This window comes from Betta splendens, chromosome 8 (assembly GCF_900634795.4).
Source record: "Betta splendens chromosome 8, fBetSpl5.4, whole genome shotgun sequence".
Lineage (NCBI taxonomy): Eukaryota > Metazoa > Chordata > Actinopteri > Anabantiformes > Osphronemidae > Betta > Betta splendens.
The window spans coordinates 4,635,651-4,656,026 of record NC_040888.2 but is presented as its reverse complement, the minus strand read 5'-3'; the positions used below and the strand labels follow the sequence as shown (position 1 = coordinate 4,656,026).

The window sequence follows — 20,376 nt, the reverse complement described above, 5'->3', positions numbered from 1 at the left end:
ACACACACACACACACACACACACACACACACACACACACACACACACACACACACACACACACACACTGTACAGATGTGCGCACCCCTTAGGGTTAGTTGACCAGTCAATAGTCTTGACTGTGTGGAGGTACACAAAGAGTGTGTACAGGGCACTTTCTGGTTTTCCACACAGGGCTTTCTTTGTTACGTCTAACCTTTTGATCTAAATGAAAAAGCGGGGCTTAGGTAGCCCGGTGCGCTGGAGAGGGGAGGTTATGCTAAGAAGGTTAGAGGGGCGGGTGCGTTGCCACCTCTTTCACGCTACCTCTCCTGCGTGGAGCCTCGTAACGAACATCAGCGCTGATAACAAAGCCTCATGATCCGAGTGGGTACTGGTTTTTGCACTAATTCTGCATCTGTGCCCGTAACTTTGTTGGTGTTGATGTGAAATCTAAACCTTTTCCTTGCTTCGTTGCCTGTTTTAGCTGCCCTACGTCATGAACGAGCTGACTCTGACCGAGCTGGACATGGGCTTCTCCATCCCTAAGATCCTCCACGCCTCCAAGCCCTTTGTGGACCACCAAGGTAGGAAAAGAAGCCTAGGTACAGCGAAAGCTACTATTATGTTAATGTTACAATATGAAGAAATTATTACATTCCTGGTTTAGTACCACTGAAATCATAGTGGAGCCCGTGCCTCCCACGGCTTTGGCCCTGTTGTAGAAATGCACATCACAATTTTCTCCTCGGGGACCGTTACCCCAGAGAAGCTCCTTATGTGCCGCGGTTCTTGGAAAAGAAACTTTCATGTGAGAACGAAAACATGACCACATTTTAATTACCTGACTCTGTTGCAGCCTCATTTGACTGTTGACGGGAAAGAAAAGGATCAATAAGGTCTGGAGGAGTCCCAGCAAGGACGAGTTTCTCCCTTACAGCAGGACAAATACCTATATTGCAAAGACAATATCTTGTTTCCTATGCAGTAATATTGCTGCAGCGAGTCCTAGTGTTGTGTAGAAACACATCCTTGGTGGGAGGTGCGGCTATCTTAACTCTCTGGAAATGAATTAGACACTCCACACTGTCTCTCCTCCTTGTGTGAGTCAGTCTAGACGGAGACAAGCAGACACTGTCTAATGCGTTCTGGCTTAATGTTGTCATTTCGCTAGTCCTTGACACTGCTGCCGCACACATACAAATCAATGAGCTTTTATGGAGAGCTGAAAATCACGGGGAAGAAAGGAGGAGGCAGATGAATAATAAACACTTATCAGCTGTTAGGAATTATTGAGCAAACAGCAGGGGCACTGAAATCCAAATAATTCTCAGGTCGCCTACTGAGAAGTGTGATTTGTAAACAGGAAGTAGTTGGTAAAATGGGCCAATGAGGAGGCGGCGCTGCCCTGGAGCTGACCTTTCCAGTGTTTGCTCCTCCTGGCAGCTCTTCAGGGGACCTGGAAGCAATTAGACATCCTCACATAGACACAGAATTCAGTCCGTCGTGTCTAATGTGCGTCCGTACTGTTGAGCTTTAACCCGATATACTTTTCTCTAAGTACTTTTCTGTTCTGTGTGTTTTTCCCTCACTCCCCAGGCTTGTGGTTCGATCTGGAAGTGTCCTACACAGGCTCCTTCCTCATGACACTAGAGACCAAGCTGAACCTGGCTCGTCTGGGGAAGGAGGGAGAGGGGCTCGGGGAGCACGGCAAAGAATGGTCAGAAACTCAGTCCTATTTAATGAAATAACGATTCCAATTCAACTTGAACTGGAGTCTGATTTGTGTTGTTTGAATGTCTGATGTGACTCTTTAGAACTTGTGCTTCCTCCTCCGTGCTTGTTTTTGTCACAGGCCTGTATAATTGTCAGTGACAGGCCCAGAAATGAGACGTTTGAAGGACGAACTTTTCTTGCTAAAACAAAACGACTCTGGATGTGAACTGACTCAGTTTGCATTTAGACTCGTATTAGATGTGATGACTGTTTTTTTCACACTTGCTACCCTTTCTGTTGGCTCTTCCTCCCTTCTCTTTACATACTAATCCTCTCTGGACGCTTACCCCTGTGGATTTGTGCAATGGCTGGTGAGTTTGGGAAGAGATGCCCACAGATGCCTGTCATTGAAACACTGCATTTTGTTCTGGATTAAAGAGAGGAGAGGAGCGTTAGGAGTGTGATTCATACATATAGGAACTTCTACTATCCAGTAGCAATTAGATTTGCTTGTTGATGCTGCAAAGTCATTGCAGCCTGAGGTGGGAACAGTGAGCATGTGTTTGTTTGTCTGTGACAGGTCTAGGCCACGGACGTACTGCCTGGCAGACAGCGATGAGGAATCGTCTAGTGCTGGCTCATCTGATGAGGACGATGCCCCTGAACTCCTCAGTGACAAGCCTGTTTTGCCTGGAGCCGAGGGGTGAGAGCAGACCTCCGCAAAACAACATCAGCATATATCAAAGTTGAAAAAAAAAAAACTATTGTAACACAATGTTCTGCAGTCTCGGTCCGTGCACCCACCCACCTACAGTGCACCCACCCCCTCAGTCCCACACAGTTGAAAGCTTGCTGCTAATTTAATCCAACACGTGGTCACTCGGCTCCATCGTAGGTGCTGAGTATGAGCTCAGAGAGATGGTGTTATGAATAAATTATGAACCTGACTCACTTCTTGCTTCCCCTCCTCTTCCGTCTCCATCCTGTGCTCACATAGCTACGTGGGAGGCCACAGGCCCAGCAAGATCATGCGCTTCGTGGACAAGATAGCCAAGTCAAAGTACTTCCAGAAAGCCACAGAGACGGAGTTCATCAAGAAGAAGATGGAGGAGGTGTCCAACACGCCGCTGCTGCTCACGGTGGAGGTGCAGGAGTGCCGCGGGACACTTGCGGTCAACATCCCACCTCCCCCCACGGACAGGATATGGTGTGTTCTCCTCCAGGAAGGAATTGAACATTTTAGAAGTAGATCAGTAGTCAATGCATGCGCTGGGTGATCCTGACTGGAGAGTGTAACACTGCACCCTCTGCTGGGCAAAAACATAATATGGAAAAATACAAAGGAATATTTAATGAGCTTAACAAAATGAGGAAGCTTAATTGCACTGAGCTCCACGGTCCTATTAGTTGTGACCATCTACACAATGGACAGCAGCACGGTCTATTGAGGCTATAAGCGCCATAGCCTTTGATGGGGCTTTAGAGCCAGATGTAATTTTGGGGGACTACAAAGCAAATTATTATTTTAATGACATTTTTGTGCGTACTCTTACCAGATAGTTACGATTGTCTAATGATTATTTCTAAAGGGTCTTTCTCTGTTGTCAGGTACGGTTTTCGGAGTCCACCCCACCTGGAGCTGAAAGCGCGGCCCAAACTGGGTGAGAGGGAGGTCACCCTGGCTCATGTCACTGACTGGATTGAGAAGAAGCTGGACCAGGAGTTCCAGGTAGGTGGAAAACACTCAGTCTGCTTTAATAGATGATGCTTAATCTTTTGTAGTCTGGAAACAGCTCCTAGAGTCACAACTGCATTTAGCCTCATGTGGAGGTCCTTATGCACCAACCCTTAAAATATACATACCGCAGTGCATATTGATGTTGTGAGCGACTGCATATAAAGGGCTTTGGTTTGGACGAATGGACGTGTTTTGATAAATCGTGCTTCTCCATCCTCCTTTGTATTGTTGTAATTAAGACGCATTTGCTTGTTATCCTGCAGAAAATATTTGTGATGCCAAACATGGATGACTTATGGCTCCCCATTATGCACTCTGCCATGGACACGCGCTCAAATGCCAATTTGGTTACTGTGACTAATGATGCCTTGAAGGAGCCAGAAGCCAAGGAGTCCGAGGCCTCTGATATGTGAAGACTGGTCAGAGAGCGCGTTGATGGAGACTTTACCACCGTGGCAATATGAATCCCTCACAAAGACCGTTGTACAGAAATGGGCCAACTCTTAATATTTGTACCTATTTCCAAATCGCACTGTTGCTTCAGTCTGTGACAGCTCTTAACCGATGTGCTCATGATGTGCTTGAAATCATTTGTGACCACCAAAAGAACAGACGATATTTTGTGTGACGCTGAATATTGTGATTCACTCCCTGATGAGATTCAATTCCCGAGGGTGTGTGTGACGGTGGACCGACAAACAGCCATCTTGGTCCCCCAGAAGAACCACAATACCTGTGATGTACAGCTGAAATGACCATGGCTGTACACCGTGAACCTTTTCTGCAACCTTTCTAGTCATTGCTGCAGTGACCCTTCGAGAACTTCTAATGAGAGTTTGAGCAAGGCAGTTGCCTAAAATACACCCGATTTATGTTGAAAGACCTTCATCCGTCAATACACATTTCACAGGTGACTCATCACTCCTCCACTCTGCTGCCTGGCACGTATATGCAAACAGATCAATGGGGTTGTACGCATTGATGATCTGGGGTCAGTTAAAATACACTATGGACACCGTCACAAGCAGCCTAGTGCTTTTAACTGCGTGGTAGGGATTAGTGCCAAAGCCAACCTTCTATGGGTGAGCTAAACTATATCTGCAAACTCAGAAGCTAAACATTGCCTAGGTTCATTGAATGTACTGGTAGGAAAGCGACGTAGAGAACAGCTCGTTCACTTACAATGTACTTCTGCGCAACATGCTTCAAGACCTCTTTTTATGCCATAGTCGAGAGTTGAGCAAAAGTAATAATTTTGTTTTGTTCTTGCCAAAGCAATCTTTACATCCAGTCTGAGGGACATATAAGCAGTTGGTGGACTAAACTGTGTTACTGGTAGTTTGGAGTGTGGGAGCTGGAAAACCGAAATAATCTGCAGGGAGTTTTTATTTATTTATTTATTTGAGGAGATCGAATCCCTTTCATGAACACGGTCATTTAAGGTTTTTGGGTAAATAAACTGGGAAGTCACCCCCATCCTATGGTTTAAATGAATAACATACTGGATATTAGCCATGTTATTTAATGTTGTCATCTTCCAGCTAATGAATGCTCATTCTATGTTCAGGTATTTATGGATTTGTTTTTTCTGTACTGTACACATTAAAATGGAGTTGGTGAAGATTCTCCGTCATCCAGGTAAGGTGGTCTGAAAGCTGAATGACAGCAACTGGAATTATTTCTTCCTGTTGTTGTGACTCAATTTTTGATATGAAAAGGGAATAACACAAATGGACTTGAGCAGCAACTCTGCCAAGACACCCAGCTGCTTTACAGGTGACTTTTACTTTAGGATTTCATTCAGATGCGTGTGTTGGTAAAGTGTATGAGGCATGAAGTGCCTTTAAATTAATCAAACATTCCTCTGTAGTGAGCCACCACATTTGTTGCATCAGTTGAAGTTTGATAGAAAACATCATTGTGCCATTACTACGCATGTCTGTCAAGACATGCCCTTGGTTCTCACAGGTTTTCGGTGTTGTTCATTTGCACAGTGATGAAAATATCAAACATTGCTGTTGTGTTCAGTGATGTCACAGAATGTTGAATCTGATCATTGTGGATCAATAAAACCTTTTGCTTGAAAAACAATATGTACAGTTATGGGACCAAATTCTGCACATAGAACTGTTGCATCTGTGCCTTGCTTTTAAAAGAGAGACTTGGTGAAATTGCCAAGAAGCCCCAGTTATAACAAGACATTTTGATCTTGCACTCCTCTTGACCTCAATGGCCACAGAATAGTCCACTAAGGTTCATGAAAGTGCTAAATTACCAAAACAATAAGTAGATGACACGACTTCAGTTTGAAAAAAGGTGTTTTATTCATGTTCCAGCTTTAAGCATCACGCCTCGCTTTTTCCTTGGGCACTGCAGTCCAATCTCTGCAACAAGAGACAACCTTTAGGCTTTGTTACTGCAACACTAAAAACATGTTTATATGCCAGAGTTATGTCAGATCAAGTGTAGAATTTGATTGTCTTCAAATTGCAATCAGAAGTCTAACGCGTCAAAATCATCACTCATAACCATTAAAAGTATGTGAATAAACCCATACACGTACTTTTCTGATAAGCAGATCACGTCCAGACACTGGAAGCACAGAGGGAGATAAAGGGCATGAATTAGAATAAGTATTAAAACGCATAACATCTTCAGCTTATTTGTTGGCTCGAGTCAGAAATAAAAGGTGACTTCATTAAACTTTCAGAAGTCTAACGCACAAAATACATCATCATTCGTGAACCATGTAAAATAGGTTAAAGTTCTTTGGTGGTACTTACTCTATTAACTGCATGCCACGTGTTCGTGAGCCTCAAACGCCGCATCGATCAGAGGGTATCACCAGTCCTAAGTTAGGGAAAAATACACCATTAACAACACTAAACAAGCAAAAAAAACTTAATTGTACTTGAATTAAAAAAGCGATCTTACATTACATATCCTGCAGTTGCGGCCTAGGGACACAACTCCCACGTGCTTCTTGAAATTAGAAATAGCATTTCTGCGACGTCCAATCACGTATCACAGTGAGAATAACAAATCTTACGCGTGAAAAACTTAAAAGCCATTTTAAAAGCAAACCGTTCACAAATGAACTGTTTAACCACGGAATGCATTCTTCTAAAGAAAATACGTGCTACCGCAGAAAATGTCCCCCGGATGTGTTATATACCACGTCCGGTGTGTAGAGACGCGCTCCCATTGGCTTCCAGTGATTCAGGGAACCAATGAGATCGCCCGTGTGTATCGGCGTGTTCTCATTGGTTGTCAGCGAGTCTGTATTCCCCCTCCTCCACTCGTGTGGATAATTTCTATCCCGAAGTCCAGCCCCCGTGGTTTTCATTTCAGGAAGAAGCGGCCCGAACGTCAACGTTGTGTCCACAACCACTGCCTCGTTACCTTGACCCTTACAACGTTGGTAAAAATTTCGTAACGCTTGCAAGTACGTCAAATCGCGTTTTCTATGTAGTCGACGGGCCTTCGGACCAACTGTCTATCCCGGCTTGAGACGACAAAACATGGACTGGACCGTGAGCAGTCGGGCGCTGGTGTGGTGCATTCTGGCGTTGCTTTACTGCGCTGCTTTCCCACAAAAGGTAAGGAGGCTAACTGGCTAAGCTAGCTTAACTCCTAAAGCCTTCTCTTACTTAAACCACACATTCAATAAAATGGTTCGCCTCTAAAAATAATGCCAGTCATACCCAAACGGTGAGTGATTCAGTGTTGACGTTTTATTCTGCCGTGCGGTGCGTGTAGTGCATGACAGTGGTGAGCTAACAGCGTTAGCTTTCTGGCTAAAAATGTTTATATTGTTTAAAAAGGGTTGTTGACTTCACCAACAGTGGGGTTTCAGCACTATATCCACCATTGCAAAGTCGCTAATCTAGTGCCGTCATCAAAGCATAATGACTCATTTTGAAACTGCTCCATGAACTTTTGAGGCTTAATTTGTAATATTTTAACATGTATTGAGTCGACACACTCTTGTTAATATAAAACACCGCATTTAATGACAGTCACTTTTAGCACTCTGTCTCTCTTAAAATCTGTCCCTTTGTATCTTGTAATGTTAGCACAACATCCAGTAAGTGCAGGATTAATATTCATAGAGGATGGGTGCTGTGCATACAATGAAGCGTTCATAATCAGCTGTTTACTTCATATTAGGTATAACTGGCAAACCTGAGGCCTGGATGCAACACTCCATCTTTTTCTGATCTGATTCCTATCAGCATCTTTTCACACTTGCATTATTTCAGTAGGTCTGAATAGTTTTACTTTTTTCATATTATAGTTAGTTGAAGTTACAGACGCTGGTATTAAAAACTCGGTATTGTTATGCACCATGAAGTTATTTGAATGATGCAATAAGTACACGTGGCTTAAAAATGTCAATGATATGCAATAACAATATACAATTATTCTGACTAAAGTACAAACTTGCCAAACCGTTTTGCCTCATAATACGATAAAATTAGGAGAAAACAGATGCAATTAGCGACTGGCACACAATCGAGCTTGTTGCCTTGTTGAAAATGAGCCAGACGCCTATTCAAGTTTCAGGCAGAGACCATTAGTATCTAAGCTGGTAAACCACTTCAGTTAAACAGGAGATTAAAGTAGCCTTTTAATCTCCCTATCATGTCTCAGGGTCTTTCCAGACTGTTAGAAAGTCTATCGGTGTTGTCAGGGAGACAAACGATTGGCTATCTATAACGTGTGATATAAGTGAGTCAGAAAGATACAGATGGGACAGTTATAGAGAGAACAGTCATGTTTTTTTCCTCTGTCTAATTTAACAAAAGAGCTATTTTAAGCTCTGTTGATGTTCCGTCATAAACAGGGTGGGTTGCTGACTAAAAATTCTTTGAGCAGTTGTTTCTGTTTGTTTTTCAATGTTTTACACATCTGCAAGGCTTTCCCTCATTCCCAGTAAATTAGCTTTACATTAAATGTGGCCCATTGCTCTTGTGCTGCTCCCCTTGATTTTCCAATTGCAAACTCCTCTGTCCTCTTTAAAGCAAAATTAATTTCTTCCCATTGCCTGAAACGTATGGAAATGAAATCTCCTCAGGCAAGTCATCTTTACACAAGCCTAAGTGGGACACCTCAAATTACTACTTTTGTCTAAGACTGATGCATCATAGCGCTGTCCTAATCACACTTCCTTGAGTGCATGAAGACATTTCATAACTGACTTTCAACACATATTTTGATGACTTACAGCTTTAGGTTCACTCCACTTCCCATGATTAATAACCAAAGGTGTGATAAACGACTTGGTTCCTGTGTTGGTTTTGGTTGCACCCAAGCAAGCTGCACACAGTTTGCTTACTGCTGCAGAGAGCCATTTTTTTTAGTTGCAGAAATTGTTTTTGATTCATGCATGCATAGTGGGACGATCATTTAGTCCTGTGCTCAGGTTTGTCTGCCATGTGTGAGGCTGTGAAGCGTAGTGACAGTCAGTCAGTTTGCTGCCAGTCATGTTTTGAGTACTGCAGCCAGCGTGTGCGTTTGCAAAATGTGTGGCCTTATTGAAGAAAGTGAAGACCTCAGAAGTTGACAAGAATTTAGTTTCATCGGGTTCTGTGCTGTTATGTAACTTGGTTGTGCAACACCTAAGCACTTCCACGTTAAGGAAGTAAGATGCTATACCCTGATGTTTCAGCCTTCTAAAAGCAATACAAACTCACATCCTCTGTACAGGCAGACGTTGTCAACAGCAGGTCACTGCAGCCTGTTAATATATAGTATTTGCCAGGTCATTATTAATATTCATCCTAACCCTGGGCCTGACAGATGGTAGGAAATGTATTTGCCTGTGAAACCAAGAACCCTGATGGAGGCTATGGGATGATTGAGTTATTATTCTCCCAGTGCACTTGTTGTGCTTGTGGGAACAGCCACAGGTGCACAATATTTACTCAAATGCATGTATAGGATGTGAGACTACAGCAGGGGATCTGCAAGCAAATGTGGAGGGACTCGGTTTCTTTCTAAATGTGGTGTGAAAGTTTCAGTTACTGGAATTGGTTTGGGGACAGTTATAACTTGCTGAAGGTTTCCCAGAATGCAGCACAATAACACTGTGTGGGGATGAAAATAGCTCTTGTTTTTTATTAGCAACACTGTGCATTCCCTTAGAAAATGACCAGAAAATACAAGTCTTTCAAAGACCGGATCAGACCCGACTTACTAGCTGTGGTGGTTAATTTGTGTCTGGCTTAAAAGCACTTGAGCTCTCACCCTCCTTATCTCCACAAGAGTGGCTAAACACTCAGTGTGTCACCGCTTACAAATTGGTCATCTGCATCGTATGCAGGCACTCTTTTCAGCTCCCCCAGGGACCCATTCTGGGAGAATAATGAGGGTGGTTGATCAATGCTGTGGTTTAGTATTAGACTGAGGTGTGTCTCAGGTGCCCACCTCTTTGTGTAACAGGTCCAGACAGGAGTGAGACAAGCAATGAGTGTTTCAAATAATCTGTATTGGTAATAATTATTAGTTAGCTGCGGCCTAAGTAGGAGAATCATTGAGTTTAAGACATTAAATGCAGGACCACACAGATCATTAATATATATCTATATGTACAGAGCCAAGTTGAAAGACTTAATCGCTCCTTGTACGTCATGCTAGCTGCTGGTGGTGGTAGTTCAGAACATGCACACGTGCTGCGCTTCCTGCACGTTTGTTTACCTTTCACAACGTGGCCAGTCCTGTGTCCTGGCCAGCACAAGGCCTGCTGTTTCCCCAGACCCTCTGAAAACTCACCCAGCAACCTTATGTTACTGATCTAGTGGCGTGTCAAGTGTAAGACACTGGTAAGGCTTTGGAAACCAGCACTCCTTAGAAAGCAACCAGTAATATGCAGTTGACCTCAAACAGGATACTCCTCTCAAGTCTTGTCACTGCATCAACACATTCAATAGTATGTATTTTACCTTCACATTTGCATGATCAGTATCCTATGATCATTATGATCATTATTTAGACATTTGTCACTTCAGTTCATAATAAATGGACATGAATATTCTCAGGATTGTTTTACCAAACATTAATGTTTTTTCCCAGGGGTTGATTAGTGCCAGTACAGTGTCTCTTCCTGAAAGCCTGCTCTTTGTGTCCACCCTGGATGGAAACCTGCACGCTGTTAGCAAAAAGTCCGGCTCTATCAAATGGACCCTGAAAGAAGGTAAGAGGAGAGGACTGGAGTGTAGCTCTGTCAAGTGTTTGTGTGTCCTCATGTCTCAGGTCTCACAACTTTATTCAGGTTACGTTTGCAAAGGTGAAGCGCTTTTGTATTCTGCCACACGGAAAATGACGACAGTCTGTTTCTGTCGCTACAGCAGTAATGTGTGGAAATACTTGTATCTTTCTAATTCAAGTATTAAAAATGAATAGTCACTATTTTAAATAAGAGTTAAAGACACCTGTTTTATTTGTATTATCAATTAATGAACCGTTAAACCTGTGTTTGGTGCAAGTATTGTGTGATGTTCCGTCAGACATGAAAGCTAGTTAATTATTGATGGAAAGAGGGTAAATACAACCTGTAACCAAGGTCAGTGAGGGAAAGTGTAAGCAACTTACTGATGTATCACCTGCACACACAGTGTATATGATTACTTTGTCTATTGGAGAAGGTGGGGAAACATTCTGAAGTGTTTTCAGAACTTTCTTTTTTACACAAAATGTCACAGCAACTAATTTGTCATATTTTATACATCTATTTCGTCAGCTGTCTCATTGGAAAGTGTCCTGGGAAGGTTCACCTAATATCCAGATCTTTAATAATCAGCGGCAGAAGCTGCTTCCCACGCATCGCCTGTTTGTCTGGCAGACCTACTGAATATAAATCTGATGAGTTCTGCACCAGGCTTTTTAACACACCTGTTGTTTTCCAGTCAGGAAACACCCACACAGTAAAGAGGAGGCAAGACATTTTCTCTGGACCCAGGCAGCCCACATGCACAACTTGCCCTCTCAATGTTTCTCCATTGAATTTGCAAATATGTGTTTGTGTTTCAGCCAACCACATTTAGTAACAGACACCTTCTCACATCTTTTATTTGCTCACCACCTCTACAAATGCATTTAATGAATGCTAAAGCGTCTTAAGCACAACAGTCATTGATCACCTTCGGTAATGCTACACCAGCCCCCTGCTATTGTTGAGCCTCCTGGGTTCCACCGTAGGTCTACACTAGCAGCCCCACGCCCTGTATGTTCACAATGTAGATAGGTGTGACAATAGTGTCAATATCCGTTGCTGACAAAGCAGCTAAATTTTCCTGTTCCTTAAAACGAGTCCAACTCCAGAACAACATTCTTGGTATGTAAAGGTAAAATGAAGTGACCCAAACATAGAGCAGAAATAAGTTACCACAGAGAAACAAGAAAAAGGTTTCACTACTGAACTCTTTGTTCAGTAAAACAACCAGTATGAATTAAATCATCACAGCAGGGCCAACATTAAATGAGCAAATAAATAGCAACGGTAGCTTTGCATGGCATTAAAATAAGGAGCCTCTTCATTGTCCACGAAGAAGATTCAGTGAAGAAGCCTCAACTCAAAAAATTAACTAAAATTCTATGTACAAAGTTGTTTTAGTGCTTCTGCTAAATGTAGACCTACGAGCAGTTGTTGCTCCTATAGTTATATGCTCTGCTTGAAAAAGCTGTTTGCCAACAAGGCTGTTTGCCTTTGATGCTTGTAAGCACACTTTTTATTTGGACTTTGTTCGTTGTCAGTTGATTGTGACCAGCATTCATGTCATTCCCTTTCCCAACACCTCACGGTCATGACTTCTGTTGTTGATCCATTTACTCGTCAGTCCTGACTCGCATCTTGCCTCTCTCGCTCTCCTCACAGATCCAGTTCTTCAGGTCCCCACACACGTTGCAGAGTGAGTAGCCCAGCGTTTTCTTCCTCATGGTTGCGCTTGTACCACACTGAGCCAAAACATTATGAATGAAGGCAATCGTGTTGATAAAATCAGAAAAACACGGGCCACGAAGGACACATGCAGTAGACGGTATTTGATCAGTTGGCTTCACCTCCCTTTCATGCAGAGCTCTTCCTCATGTTTATGCAGGAGAAACGGGAAGCTGTAAAAACCTCAACGATTTTGTCGGGTGATAAATTAGAGCCAGACAACAGGTTTGAGCATCTTTGAAACAACAGTAGAGGTGTGTCCCTGACAAACCCTAAGTCAGCAAACGGGTGTGAAGCTGGAACAACAGTCTGCGGCTAATGTGTAACTGACAAATAACACCATGCACCATTGTGTTGTTTTAATTAATGCTGGCTGTGATAAGTCAGGGCTAGTTTGAAAAGCACACAAAGAACCAGTGGCATTTGGCATAGCTAGTTATTGTTTTGTCCCTTTTTTATGGTGCAGTGATTCGTGACAGTCTTGAAAAAAGTTGTTTTTCACCCAAACTAAACTTTACATCTCTTACTCTCACCACCAGACCTGCTTTTTTGCCCGATCCCAACGATGGCAGCCTGTACTCTCTGGGAGGAAAGAACAACGAAGGCCTCACAGTAAGAGGAAATAACCTTATCATAACTAAGAATCTCTATTTTTGTCAGAACCACTCTCCACTTCCTTGTTCTGCAGAAAAACCACGTGGACAGTTATGCACCCTCACTGTGAAGCGGCATCTGTTGCTCTGCGCGATGTTCCATGCTGCTGTGTTTAACTAATGTTTATCTTGCTCCAACAGAAATTGCCGTTCACGATCCCTGAGCTGGTCCAAGCCTCTCCGTGTCGCAGTTCCGATGGAGTCCTTTACATGGGTAAGGCCAGTCGTCCTAAGGCCAAAATCCATTGTTCTGCATGCAGCCATCTACTCAGGGAGATCAAACTGAACTGTGGTTTTCTTATCCATGAGCGGGTGCAGCTTGTGACCCAGTGTGCCTCCTCACTTGAGCAGCTGAGGTTATCTGGCAGAAACAGAAACAGTATCTTTTTGTTCCACTAATTCTGTAGTTGTGGCTTCTGCTCTTTTGAATTTACAGCAGTGACCAAAGAAAAGGGTAATCTACCGTAGTGACTGCGTCATTGTTCATAAGAAAGCGGGTGACATTTGCCTTCATTATCAGTGAGGCCTTTGTTTTCATTCAGCTCAAGCTGCAGCCAGAGCAAACGTATTACCAGAGCAGGACCACAGGGAAGTCTTAAACCCGCTCACCTTGCATCATCAGCTGAAGCAGAGCTTTAATTGTACGGGCTTTACTGCCACTCCCTCTGTTGAATGAGATGCCAGCACAAACCTGCTATGGGTCGGTCATTTATAGATAGAATGGTAACACCCAACACTGCATGTTAAATGGCTAAATGCTTTCCATTATTGGGTTTGCACACACATTCTGGTAAATCTGGCTAATAAAAAAATGACATAGCTTGGATTGAGAGCAAAACATTCTGCTTCAATGAGCATTCAGATGTTTGTTTACTATATTTTCTATTCCTTTGTGTTTTGTGCGTCATCTTTTGCTTTTGTTTATGGTAAAGGAAATTGATTCTGTATATTTGTTCTCATTTACAGGTAAGAAGCAAGACTTGTGGTATGTGGTGGACCTGCTGACTGGTGAAAAACAACAGACCCTGACCTCATCCTTTGCAGAGATGCTATGTCCCTCTTCATCGCTACTATATCTGGGTCGCACAGGTAAAAACAAAACCATCGTCTCAACCTCAGCTCCTGAATTAAAAATAAAAGCTGAAACTTCAAGAGCCTTTTATTTAGATGATGATCAGCTCATTCCACTCAGTTGTTTATGTAGATTGATAACACATCAGGCCCATTGTCTAATGTTTTTAAACCCCTTGCTTACATCCTGCTAAACTCTACTGCAACCCATGGTAACCACCAGACAGTAATCTGTGCCCGCAGTGTTTAATGTCTGGAAAAGCTGGGATGGTAATCCTAGACAGGGCTTTAACATGAGATCTCTGCTAATTGAATACTTGCCACAGATCACAAACAAAGCTCACTTTGTCACCCAGCTCTAAATATCTTCTTCATTTTTTTACTTTTTTTTGCCTCAGGACTAGAAACCCAATACTGACTTTTGTACATGTTATGCAAGGGCGGTAAAATGGTACTAACATTTCTGCTTGTTCATCTTCCTGCCAGAATACACCATCACCATGTATGACACAAAGAGCAGAGAGCTGCGCTGGAATGCCACCTATTCCGACTACGCCTCCACCTTACCAGATGATGACACCAAATACAGTAAGTCTCCTGGAAACATACACTTTTTGTCAGAAATGTAATCTACAAATGTAAACGTCGTCTTGTTTGTGTTTCCCCCCTCTTCCTGCAGAGATGGCACATTTCGTGTCCAATGGCGATAGCCTTGTGGTGACGGTGGACAGCGACTCTGGAGACATTCAGTGGGTCCAGAACTACAACTCTCCAGTGGTAGCCATGTATATCTGGCAGCGTGAGGGCCTCCGGAAAGTTCCACATACTAATGTGGCTGTGGAAACCCTGCGTTATCTGACGTTCATGTCCGGCGAGGTTGGCCGCATTACCCAGTGGAAATACCCATTTCCCAAAGAGAAGCCCCAGAATAAGTTCATGTAAGGGCACGCAGTTATCGCGGTTCCTTTAGTGGACGCTTGGATTGTTTTTACTTTATAAAGATTTGCAGTAATGCTTTGTATCTTGTTTCCCTCATTCAGGGCCACTTTGTATGTGGGTAAATACTCCACCAGTCTGTATGCGTCTCCCTCCCTAGTGCACGATGGAGTCACTGTGGTGGTAAGCAAAATATAGTTATCCGAATATAGTAATAGATATTGCAGCTTACATCCTGTTTCAGTTGTGTTGTAGCTTGCGCTATTTCAGATCATTTGCCTCACAAGCTTGATTCTCTTATATAGAATAGTATCTTCAAGAATGCCAATACTAATGTAAGCCTGAATCTTCTGAACGTATTAAATGTTGCCATGTGTTCATGCACAGCCTCGTGGCAGCACCTTCCCTATGCTTGAGGGGCCTGGTAGCCAGGAGACTGAGGAGGACAAGGAGTGCGTCATCACACCAAGCACCAAGTTCAATACTGCACTTCGGGAGAAAAACCACATGAATTTCATGAAAAACTACCTCCTCCTTATAGGTATTACAAAGTTAGGAAAACTGTTGCCTTGTATCTTTTTTAGTCCTGTGAGAACTTGTAATAAATACCTCTCCAATGACATTGTTGTTGGAGCCTTGAACACTGTTGCAATCTGCTCCATGACACTGCCCTCTGCTGGATCATGAGATGAGTTCACACTGTCTTTTTTTTTTTTTAAGGGGAATGCCCGTAATTTAGTTTCTACCAGTTAAAGTTCATTTCTGTTTCAGGTCATCATGAGACGCCCCCTGAAGCTCACCATAAGATTCTGGAAAGGTTCCCAGATAATTTCCCTCGCAACCAAGCCAACGTCATCCCACCCACCACTGAGAAGAAAGTAGAGGAGGTGTGTGGTCACTGCAAATATATCATTTGTATTTAAAATATATATCTATATATCTGGGCATCCTTAAAAGAATATTCACACCAGCCCATGTTGTGTTATAGAAGGTGAATAATGATAGTGGTATGGATGAGGGCCCCCCTCTCCCTCTTCCTGAAACATCCATCGAAGAACCTGAGGTCAGTGGTCGCACCGTGCGTCCAGAAGCCCCTGTGGACTCGATGCTCAAAGACATGGCCACCATCATCCTCTCCACCTTCCTCCTGGCTGGCTGGGTGGCTTTTGTGGTTACCTACCCTAAAGTAAGTCAAGATGCTGCCAGAAGGATTCTGGAGCAATAGGACAGCTATGAAACTGTAGTGAGACTCTATCTTCTGTACACAGAGTGTGCACAAGCAGCAGCAGCTGCAGCATCAGGAGTTTCAGAGACAGATGGAGGAGAAGTTGGAGCTACTTCAGAGGCAGCAGCCGTTTCCCCCTGTGGATGCCGGCCTTGGCCTGGCCCCAGACACAGACTACCTGGAGGTGGCCCACACGCGCTCTGACTGTTCGGACCACAGCAGTCCCAACGTCACGCCCCGAGCATCCAACCACTCCAACTTGTCTGGGATGGAGCTGGGCTGTTCAGCAAATGAACATGAAGATGGAGGTAAAGATCAGGCTTCACGTGCACAGTCTTTGTTAACATCAGGCTTGTGATTCCTATATAAGATGATACCATATGTCTGTATGTCAGAGGATGACTCGAGTGTGGTGAAAGTGGGCAACGTCACTTTTAATCCAAAGGAGGTCCTGGGCCATGGAGCTGAAGGCACCATTGTGTACAAGTAAGTTTGAACCAGACGGTTACAAAAAAGGAGTAGCAACTAATTAATTAGCATTTTTTTTAAAATAGTTTTATTCAAGCTAGGATTTTCTTCTTGTCTTGCATTACATTGATTTGTAGGGTATGGGTGTTCTCATTGATAAGTGTTGTATTTCCACTGTGTGTCCACAAGGGGTCAGTTTGACAACCGCCCCGTGGCGGTGAAGAGAATACTCCCAGAGTGCTTCAGCTTTGCTGACAGAGAGGTCCAGCTGCTGAGGGAGTCAGATGAGCATCCAAACGTCATCCGCTACTTCTGCACAGAGCGGGACCGTCAGTTCCAGTACATCGCCATTGAGCTGTGTGCCGCTTCGCTTCAGGAGGTAATGATTAGCCTAAAACAGTCACACTAGGAACTTCGTTGGGTGAATATTTGTGATTAGCTGTTATTTAGTAACTTACATTACAAAATAACGCGATGCACTGCCTGGGGTTCTTGAACTTAACTGACACCTTCCCAATCATTTTAGTATGTGGAGAAGACTGATTTTGATCGTCATGGACTGGAGCCAGTTATGCTTCTCCAGCAGACCATGTCAGGACTGGCTCATCTGCATTCTCTCAACATAGGTTAGTTTGCATTACCAAACCTGTAAAGTGATTCTTGGCTGTGTTTTTTTTTTTTTTTTTTTTTTTCTTACCCTAATAATTGTCTTTCAGTCCACAGAGATTTGAAACCTCATAACATCCTGGTATCGATGCCCAATGCCCACGGTCGGGTCCGGGCCATGATTTCAGACTTTGGCCTGTGTAAGAAGTTAGCAGTGGGCCGTCACAGTTTCAGTAGGAGGTCCGGCGTCCCAGGCACTGAGGGCTGGATCGCCCCTGAAGTTCTCGGTGAGGACTGCAAAGACAACCCGGTGAGTCAGTGGTTCCACTCACTGAATGTCAGGAAATTAGTTTTGTGTGTTTTAGACAACAAAGTTCAGATAGAGTGTGTAACCGGATGCTTCTCTGCTTTTGTGCTAACACTTTTCTTCTCTTTTCTTGCAGACCTGCACTGTTGATATCTTCTCTGCTGGTTGTGTGTTTTACTATGTGGTGTCGCAAGGAAGTCATCCTTTTGGCAAGTCCCTGCACAGGCAAGCGAACATCCTACTGGGCAGATACAGCCTTGACCATCTGCAGACTGACAGACATGGTAGGAGGTGTAGTTATAGCTGTCATTTGATTTAAAAGTCCTGCTGCTTTGTATATTGTGACTGGCTCTTATTTGACACCTTTTTTCACCTGCACATTTATAGCTGACATTGTCGCCAAGGATCTAATAGAGCAGATGTTGAGGGTGGATCCTCATAGCAGGCCTTCAGCTGAGTGTATCCTCAAGCACCCTTTCTTCTGGAGCCTGGAGAAGGAGCTACAGTTCTTTCAGGTTAATTGCTTTTTTTCTAATGGGACAGTTTTCACTGATTCTGATTTTCACTAATAAATAGTGTTAATGACCCTAATGCTTATTGGTTGACTTAAAGAATTGAAGCTCCTGTCATGTTGATTTATTGCGGTATGTTTATGTTTTACTATTAATGAATGTCACTGACATGCGGTTGGTTGTAGGACGTGAGCGACAGAATTGAAAAGGAACCGCTTGATGGACCAATAGTGAGACAGCTGGAGAGGGGTGGGAGGGCTGTCGTCAAGAGTGACTGGAGGGAACACATTACAGTGCCACTGCAGACTGGTATGACACTGGCTATATCAAAATAAATGGTTAATTCAGCTACGCAGAATGTAGATTGATGCTCATGCTTTTTTTTTAATTACTTGACAGATCTGCGGAAATTTCGCTCCTACAAGGGCGGGTCAGTCAGAGACCTTTTGCGTGCAATGAGAAACAAGGTAACACTCGATTGTCATTGGTAAAGTTGTAGATTTAAGCTGATTTTTTTTTTTTAGACTCATTTGTATTCTTACTATTCCCTCAACAGAAACATCATTACAGAGAGCTCCCTGCTGAGGTACAGGAGACTTTGGGCTCCATCCCTGATGACTTTGTCTCGTACTTTACGTCTCGATTCCCACACCTCCTGATGCACACTTACCTGGCCATGCGGACCTGTGCACCCGAAAGGCCATTCCTGCCTTACTATTCCGCTGTGGAGCCCTTTGCAACAATAGCGTCCCAATACACGAACTCAGGCCCACAGAAACTAAATGAGTCATGCTCTGAACATCTGTCAACACAGACATCCTCGCCCTCATTACAACCCCAGGAACCTACACATCCATCACAGCCAGTGCAGGTCTGTGATGAATCGGTGCCCTCTACATCACCAGATGAGCCTGTATCATCGCAATTGCCAATTCAGACGGTACTACCAGTGCTGCTTGCACAGACTGACTTTCATAGTCAAGCCTCAGACCCCACAATTGCCTCAGAATCGCCTACAGTTCCTCTCAGGCAAAAGGAAAGCGTTCAGTCACTAACGCACACATTGCCGGATCCTCCTGCACATGACCATGAACCAGTGTGAGCTGAACCAGAGTTGGGTGGACCAAGCACAGATGGCAGCATTGCCTTAATGAGTGGAGGCTCACTGGGTCTCAGATGCTGCTCTGTTGGTGGGGACCAGGCCTGCAGTGCCTGGGATCTACTGCCAGGTGTAGCAGCTATACCTGGATTCAGTGCCTTCTGCTCACCTGAGTTAAAATGTTCCCAATCCGTCCACGTGTCTTTTTGCCTAGACAAAGGGTGTTGGTGAACATTTTGTTGTAGCTGGACTGAGCAGATCTTTTTATTTTCTAATGGCGTGTTCCAAAAAAGTGTCAAACTGTCTGGCCGCTATTGTGGGGAAACATGTCTGGTTGTTGTTGTTAAATGCTTGGATAGTTTTATTGTGCAATGATGTATTTCTGAGTGAACCTGTTCACTGCACAGATACTGTATGTATATTTTTGTATAGACTGAATAATCATTTAATGTGGTCGACGTGCCTTTTTAAAACTTATATTACTGTGCTGTAAAGGCACAGCTCTTTAAATTGACTATGCTAAAACACCTGTGCTTGATTCCAGTTAATGCTGCTATACTGCTTCTGTGTCAATCAAGACTATTATGTTGACCGTTCCAAAGGCTGTGGCATCAGACTATAGTAGGTAATTTTATCCTCATGTAATTATGTAGTCAAATACAAGTCTGAAGGTCAAGCTGCAGGATGCTCATATAACTTTTCTAGGGTGTCAAAGTGAGGTTAATGACTTGCACATTAAATTCTTTTTTTTTTTTTTAATATATATCATACCAAGATTGTTTTTTGAGTTTTTAACTGTGATGTATCTCAACCAGGGATCAGCAAAATGTAAAACAGTAACTGAAAGAAAATATAAAGTTAAAATAACAATGAAATGCTATTCTGTTCTTGTCCTTGCTGCGGCTCTAGGCCTGTAATCATTTTATGTAGCAGCCTGGTACCGCTGGTAATGTGTGTTCATGTAGGTGTCTGTGTCGGTGTGTGTATGCATGCGGTGCCTGGGTGGTCTCTTTTCTGCCGGCCCCCACCAATTGCTGGCCTTGTGCTGCGGGCCCAATGTGGTGCCAGGGGATATGATTGAACCGATGGGTTAGGCCCCGCTCTGCTCTGCTCGTGTGGGGGTGGTGA

At 43.6% G+C, this 20,376-nt stretch overlaps 2 protein-coding genes, 1 long non-coding RNA gene and 1 other non-coding gene across 6 annotated transcripts; 2 read left to right on the top strand and 2 right to left on the bottom strand.

Annotated features, from left to right (window-relative positions):
• The first annotated feature begins 439 nt into the window (after positions 1–439).
• On the top strand, positions 440–5,524 carry tex2 (testis expressed 2). 2 transcript variants are annotated; one of them, XM_029159141.3, is made up of 6 exons: positions 440–566; positions 1,579–1,699; positions 2,282–2,398; positions 2,693–2,902; positions 3,304–3,424; positions 3,697–5,524. In XM_029159141.3, the coding sequence occupies exons 1-6, from the start codon at positions 479–481 to the stop codon at positions 3,844–3,846; spliced, it is 807 nt and encodes a 268-aa protein (XP_029014974.1). In that variant the 5' UTR covers positions 440–478; the 3' UTR covers positions 3,847–5,524. The 2 variants fall into 2 exon arrangements, with proteins under 2 accessions (XP_029014974.1, XP_029014973.1); XM_029159140.3 differs by having other exon boundaries at positions 2,276–2,398.
• Positions 5,525–5,567: 43 nt separating this feature from the next.
• Positions 5,568–5,702, bottom strand: LOC114861170 (small nucleolar RNA SNORA50). Its single transcript, XR_003786721.1, has one exon. It is a non-coding gene; the product is annotated as a small nucleolar RNA SNORA50 (small nucleolar RNA).
• A 31-nt stretch (positions 5,703–5,733) lies between these two features.
• On the bottom strand, positions 5,734–6,758 carry LOC121202396 (uncharacterized). 2 transcript variants are annotated; one of them, XR_005897977.2, is made up of 3 exons: positions 6,368–6,611; positions 5,997–6,283; positions 5,734–5,817 (listed from the first exon to the last, which is right to left on the bottom strand). It is a non-coding gene; the product is annotated as an uncharacterized LOC121202396 (long non-coding RNA). The 2 variants fall into 2 exon arrangements; XR_008695421.1 differs by having other exon boundaries at positions 5,734–6,283; positions 6,368–6,758.
• A 39-nt stretch (positions 6,759–6,797) lies between these two features.
• Positions 6,798–20,123, top strand: ern1 (endoplasmic reticulum to nucleus signaling 1). The gene is made up of 22 exons (XM_029159067.3): positions 6,798–7,032; positions 10,508–10,628; positions 12,309–12,342; positions 12,911–12,983; positions 13,166–13,238; positions 13,991–14,113; positions 14,582–14,683; positions 14,775–15,033; positions 15,136–15,214; positions 15,419–15,572; positions 15,803–15,918; positions 16,020–16,217; positions 16,300–16,564; positions 16,652–16,742; positions 16,914–17,103; positions 17,251–17,350; positions 17,441–17,640; positions 17,774–17,921; positions 18,025–18,152; positions 18,335–18,458; positions 18,549–18,616; positions 18,706–20,123. Exons 1-22 carry the CDS (start codon positions 6,955–6,957, stop codon positions 19,249–19,251), a joined length of 3,270 nt encoding a protein of 1,089 aa, XP_029014900.1. The 5' UTR covers positions 6,798–6,954; the 3' UTR covers positions 19,252–20,123.
• The last annotated feature ends 253 nt before the right edge of the window (positions 20,124–20,376 follow it).

Coding starts and splice junctions, on each gene's coding strand:
- tex2 (XM_029159140.3), top strand. CDS start 479: ATGAACGAGCTGACTCTGACCGAGCTGGACATGGGCTTCTCCATCCCT. Junction 567..1,578: donor GCCCTTTGTGGACCACCAAG/GTAGGAAAAGAA, acceptor CTCACTCCCCAG/GCTTGTGGTTCGATCTGGAA. Junction 2,903..3,303: donor CCCCCCACGGACAGGATATG/GTGTGTTCTCCT, acceptor CTCTGTTGTCAG/GTACGGTTTTCGGAGTCCAC.
- ern1 (XM_029159067.3), top strand. CDS start 6,955: ATGGACTGGACCGTGAGCAGTCGGGCGCTGGTGTGGTGCATTCTGGCG. Junction 7,033..10,507: donor GCGCTGCTTTCCCACAAAAG/GTAAGGAGGCTA, acceptor GTTTTTTCCCAG/GGGTTGATTAGTGCCAGTAC. Junction 15,034..15,135: donor AAGCCCCAGAATAAGTTCAT/GTAAGGGCACGC, acceptor TCCCTCATTCAG/GGCCACTTTGTATGTGGGTA.